We start from the raw sequence: 6,066 nt of genomic DNA on the forward strand, positions 1-6,066 counted from the left end.
TCACTATGGTAACGTGTAAATATTTCTTTCAAAATAAGACACAACTACAACATGGGAAAAGACCCAGGGAAACCGAGTTAACGATAAAAACCCTGAAAACCATAAATTCCACACCCGAGCCTCAACTCTCGCAGCCCGGTACCAAACGACTTGGGAACCTGTTGGCGACCAGCTGTCACCCCGATATTTAGATTCTGTCCTGATAAAAAAAACAAAACACAAGACTCAAGACAGACTTTTCAGTTCAGCAGCTTCTTTAATCTTCCATGTACACGGGGGATGTACACAGCGCAAAAGCCTCCTGCTGATCCGAGGGGCGCTCCCTCAGTTTGTTACATTTATACTTCTTTGTAGTTCCTCATTCAGTACTCTGCGTTCATGCACCATTCATTCAGTTTCAAACAAAACATCTCCCTCGTCCTTTGAAATTCTTATCTTTTCCTTTTATGGTCTTACACATCAATTCATCTCTCCTTTTATGGTTCTGCACATCCACTCTGTCTCTTCTCTGCCATTGCCTCATTTTCTATGAGCGTGAGTTTGTGGGGTGTCTAAGTGCGTCAAGCTCTCTTCCTAGTTCTGCTTTTTGATCTATACTTATCAAGATGTGTTAGATGGCAGTTAGTGTTCCACTTTTGCACTCTCTCATGTAATGCTACTTCTGCACCTTTTCCTGTAATGCTGTTTTTGTTATAATCATTTGCTGCTGCAGTTACACAGGGGCCTGTTAGCAATATAATACTATCTACAGTTCCACAGACCGCTGCTGTACAGAATCTGTGATGTCCAGACGATATTCCTCTTGTGTTCTTTTGTGTAAACTTTTGAACAATTTATTGCATGTTAGAAAAAAGCTTCTGGTTTTCTGTTTCTGCCAATAAAACATATTTCCACCGATCTCTTTCGATTGTTTATAATGCAGCGTAATAAGCATGTTCTCAGTGTTACAAAGCTAAGGTTATATACTGAAGCTTTTTTGCTACCATGCTAAATATGCCAATAAAAATGGAAAACATAATGGACTCTTCCTGATCTCCAGCAATAACAAATCTTAGTACACTTACAGACTTTGCATTATTATTAAATGTGGTTCATGAATGTTTCATTCAGTCAGACTTATGGATAAAGAAAGAAGTCAAGAATACGTATAGAGAAAGTAACTGTAAAAAATAAGCTCAATTCATATATATGTTTATATGTATACATGCATGTGTAAAGCAAATTATATAAGATCTTAAACTTGCCCAAAAAGAAAAAAAAAGCATCAGAACATTAGCATTTTAGCATTTTCAGACTTCTGCTTTTTACAAAGCAGAGTAGACGTGATCCTGGTCCTTACTGCCTTTATGTTGGGAGGTTGGACCCCAGTTCTCATATGTGCCAGACAACTGAAAATAAAACATCAACAACATAAAAGCTGAGGTTTCAAAAACATTATGCATTATCAGTTTCATGCTGTAAAAAATGAGAAGTACAGCAGTTTTGCTTCAGAACAGAATACTGACAGGACTAAATGTGCTTTCACATATTTAGATATGACACCTTTAAAATGTTGGTGACTTGATGTTTTGTCTGGGAAGTAAAACATGCACATGCAGAAAAGCCAACATAATAAGAATAAGAAGAACTACAACAAGAATAGAACATGTTTATGTCACTTTGTCTGTCATTCAGTGGAAAATGTTTCTTTTTCACTACACTTCATTGTGAACATCACACTGACTGGATGAATCGTCAGGTTTCAGTGGTCACGTAAACCTGTATAAACAGAAAGTAAATAAGTGACAGAAACTCACCTCCATGTTTTTGTCGCCTGCATTTTCTCTGGTGTTCAGTGCAGTGTTCCTCCTTGTCTTATAAATGTAGAGGAGCAGGATGAAAACAGCCATCAGTAAAACACCAATCAGAGAGACACACACAACCAGACCCAAGGAGGAGTCAGGGCAATCTGATGAAGACGTAGAAATCTTTGGAGTGAAACTCTGACTCTCTGCTGTTGTTGTTGGTGGTGTTTGTGTTGTTTTAGTTGTTGCTTGTGGTGTCGAAGTAGGTGGATTTGAACCTGTGAACAATACACAAATTAAAAAGAATCAGTAGTGACACTGGAAAATACAAACATTTATCAAACACAAAATGCAGCATTAACATTATAATGAAATCTTTAAAGGAGACCAGAAAGCCATGTCCAGACTCAGTTTTATCAAATCAGTTGATCTCGTAATCAATCCACGTCACCTGATGAACTCAGACTCTTCAAAAACGTAAAGTGGAAAATTTGAGTGCACACTGAAAACGTGAGTTTGGATGTTGGTATCACAGATGGTTGTTCTGCACATGATTATGTTGTTTTCCTTAAAAAATATTACATTCTGCAGTGTCTTCTACATTAAATATACAAGTAGCAATCAACCGTAGCTTAACTATTAAAAATTTCAAATTCTGTTCAGAATATAACACCATCATGCTTTTAGGCTAGAATTGATAATGTTGTGATTTTTTTAATTTCTGTTGGATTGATAATTTTTTCAAGCCACATTTGAGACACTTGCAAAGCAGGTTTTGTCTGTCAGTTGAACACAATGCCATAACACATGAGCGCAGAGCACATAGCCCCCCCGCCCAAAAAAAAAACAAAACAAAAACAAAAACAGAAAATCAAGAAATAAACATAAGGATTTTTCTGCACTTTTGCCAAAAGTTCATTCATACAATTATGAGTCATACATCTCCTGCTCAGGATGTCCTGCAGAATACAGGCAACTCATTAGAACTTAAATAAATTAAGGTGTTATTCAAAATAACAAAAGATAAGGCATTTCTGTCTCTCACAGACACACTGAAAAGAAACAATAGCCCCAGACCCTGACAGTGACTAACAGGAGTCCTCAGTTTTTATCCAGTTTTATCCTACTGAATAACAAAGCATGCTATTGTTTTTTGTTTTGTTTTTTAATCACATATTTCTTACCATCAATGACAACAAGACTGCCACTGTGGTATGAATCTGGAGAGAGAGGGTTTCCATAACCACACCTGTATCCTCCTGTGTCTGACTTGGTCAGCTGTGTGATGGTTGCATACAGTCCAAATGTAGATCCTGCTGTGTATTCAATGCTGTATCTGCCATTCACAGCTTTGTTGGTGTTTGTGTCAATGAGGATCTCCCCTTCATTCTTACACTGATTTTTACAAAAGAACTTCCTCTGTCCAGATGGACTATCAACACATCCCAATGTGACTGTTTCTCCCTCAGTTTCTGTGCGAGTAAAACCAGAGTTTTTATCCAGATCTGTGAAATAGAAGAACATGAATTAGTCTGAACTTCCTGTAAGCTGTTGTGTCACATTTCCTGTAGCATGTAAGCATCATTATTGATATTCTGATTTGTATATAAAATCAGTGAACATCTCAAAAACACAAATCTGACCCCCTGCAGGATCAGTTACTACTCTACAATAACATTAGCATATTTAATGAAGCCATTCAACGTTTTACATTCACATAATGAAGATTTTGAAGTACAGATGGGTGACCTTTCATCTGCTATATTTTAATTTTCCCATAATATCAAATGTTTAGCCACTATTCAATTGTTGCAAACAGAGCAAACTTCTTGCTTCTATTATTCTTGATCAGAGATGTTAACTTGAAGGGGTTTGCTGTTAAAACCAAGACACATCTGATGATGATAATGTCATGCTTGTAGGTGCAAGTACTTAGGCTAAAACACAGGCAACGAAACACACTCTACACTTTGGCTGAAGTGACTTTTAGTACAAACTCACCATTTGAAACTCTGACCTCAAAGTCTGAGTATGAATCCGGAGCAGAAGATTTTCCCAAACCACACCTGTACATTCCTGAGTCAGACTTGATCATGTGTGTGAAGGTCAAAGACACAATTCCTCTTCCTGAAGATCCATCTTTATATTTAATGCTGTATCTCCCACTCTGAGCTGTGATTCCATCTGTTTTAATGAGGATATCTTCTGCTCGCTCACATTTTTCCTTACAGAAGAACTTTGTGCTTCCAGGCAAAGTTAAGTAGCAGTTAAGTGTAGCATTTCCTCCTTCAGCTGCAGACCAAATATTGAGCTTTGCCTTGACGAGCACAGCTGCATCTGTCAGATAATAACAATAGCAGCAAGATGAATATCAAATGCGAATATGTGCATTTTATAAAGTTCCCTTAAAAAAATAAAAAAATAAAGAGCAGCATGAACGAAACAATGAGGTATTCAGTCCTCACCTGACAAGAAAACAAAGAAGAGAAAATGGAGGATTTTCATTTTGGTTTTGATCCTGAGAGAAAAGTTGTTAAACTTCAGAAGAACAGCGTCTGACACTTCACTCCGTCTGTGTCTGTCAGATTATAAGAAAACTGCTTAGTTAGTTGTTCCCTTTTTTCACTTCCTAATGTTTGTTCAGCTACACCCAAAACATGCTAATGAGGATAGCGATGTGATGATACAATGTATATGTGTACAAACATCAGCATAATCTAATCTTAATCTACCTGTATGCAGTTTGTTCATCATGAAACATCTTTGATGTCGTGATTGTGAATGAACAAAGTTTCAGATTAAATTTGACTTTGTGACTTTGAAATACTGCTGATGCAGCTTTATGATCAAAGGGATCAAAGCAGACATAAAAACTTTAATACTTCTGGTAATTTAATTTTATCTGAGGGCTTTCCTGAGTTTACTGTACATAATAAAACTCCCTTTTTCATTTCATTTTTTTTCCTGTTTATTTGTAACTATGAAGTTATTCTTTCTAAATCCTAATCAGTGACAGGTTACAAATATCAGTGCTATATGACATTTATATTAGGAATATGCAGGGGCCATAAAAAAACATCCTAATCCTTGTTCGAGTTGAGGAACTTGTTTACTTTGTAACTAAACCTGGAGGAGTTTCTGAATTTTGAATAATGCTTCCTGGTTGAATATGGAGTTGAGGAAGTGCTGCAGAGTTGACTTTGGCACAGCTGTTCTCTGTCTCACAGTCAGAATGACCCAAAGTACAACTTCCCCCCATGACCCTTAATTTCTGAAAAAGCCAGAGAGAGTGAAGAAACAGCAGGTCTCTCTCCGAATGATGGGACACAAGCTGAACTCATATCATGGCAGCTGAAAGTGTCCAAGCAGCCATTTGTATCGACAGGAGTGACATTTAAAATCTTAGAAACATTGAAATCAAGTAGCTTTATTAAGTGTGGTTTCAGCTTTACTGTATGCTTGGACAGTGGTTCCCTGCAAGTGATCTGTCAGATCAGCAGGGCATTTTGAGGAAGTCAGTTTATTTAAAGAACATTTTATACTACCGCAAAGATACTGCACTTTTATGCACAAAATATCCACTCAACTATTAGACTGCTGTATATGACAAGTTTAGTCTCCGTGACATCAAAAGAATACTTAAAGAAATTGTATATGAATTATATGTTATGTCATAGCACATGCGGATGGAACAATCTGCCCCAGCACATTAGAGAGGCCCCTTCACTAAAACACGTCTTAAAACCCATTTTTACTCCTTGGCGTATGACACAGTATGACCCTGATTTTATTGTTTTAGCTTAATCTAATGTGCTGATTTTATTATTTTAAATTTAATTCTAATCATCATTCTATATTTTATGTTTTATTTGTATTTTTAGTCTATGTAGTTTTGTGTGGGCATGTCAAGTGTACAGCACTTTGTTTTCAGCTGGGACTTGTTTTTAAAGTGCTATATAAATAAATAGCAAAAGAATGGCACATGTCATTATCATTTAATTTACTGTAATCCATTTTTACATACTGATATTAGGCCCACTCAACCAAGGCACTATAATTATAGTGTTACATTTTAGAGACATAAGTAATCATTCATAATATTGGCCAGTTACTTCATAAAAAATACATTAATAAATGTTTTCAGTCACAGGGTGGCGCTATTTCATTCAGAAATTAATTCCACAATCAAATCAGCGTTTTAGCTTCACTCAAAAAATGAGACCTACAAACAGCCATCAGTCAGTTATCAGTCACTATCTGCTGATTGGTCTGTTTCACTGAC

General features: G+C 36.6%; 1 protein-coding gene across 1 annotated transcript; it reads right to left on the bottom strand.

The window, feature by feature from the left end:
- Positions 1–236: 236 nt before the first annotated feature.
- Positions 237–4,359, bottom strand: LOC116310880 (polymeric immunoglobulin receptor-like). The gene is made up of 5 exons (XM_031727807.2): positions 4,250–4,359; positions 3,786–4,121; positions 2,969–3,289; positions 1,797–2,062; positions 237–1,388 (listed from the first exon to the last, which is right to left on the bottom strand). Exons 1-5 carry the CDS (start codon positions 4,287–4,289, stop codon positions 1,305–1,307), a joined length of 1,047 nt encoding a protein of 348 aa, XP_031583667.2. The 5' UTR covers positions 4,290–4,359; the 3' UTR covers positions 237–1,304.
- Positions 4,360–6,066: the final 1,707 nt, after the last annotated feature.

Source organism: Oreochromis aureus, linkage group 3, assembly GCF_013358895.1.
Source record: "Oreochromis aureus strain Israel breed Guangdong linkage group 3, ZZ_aureus, whole genome shotgun sequence".
NCBI classification, from domain to species: domain Eukaryota; kingdom Metazoa; phylum Chordata; class Actinopteri; order Cichliformes; family Cichlidae; genus Oreochromis; species Oreochromis aureus.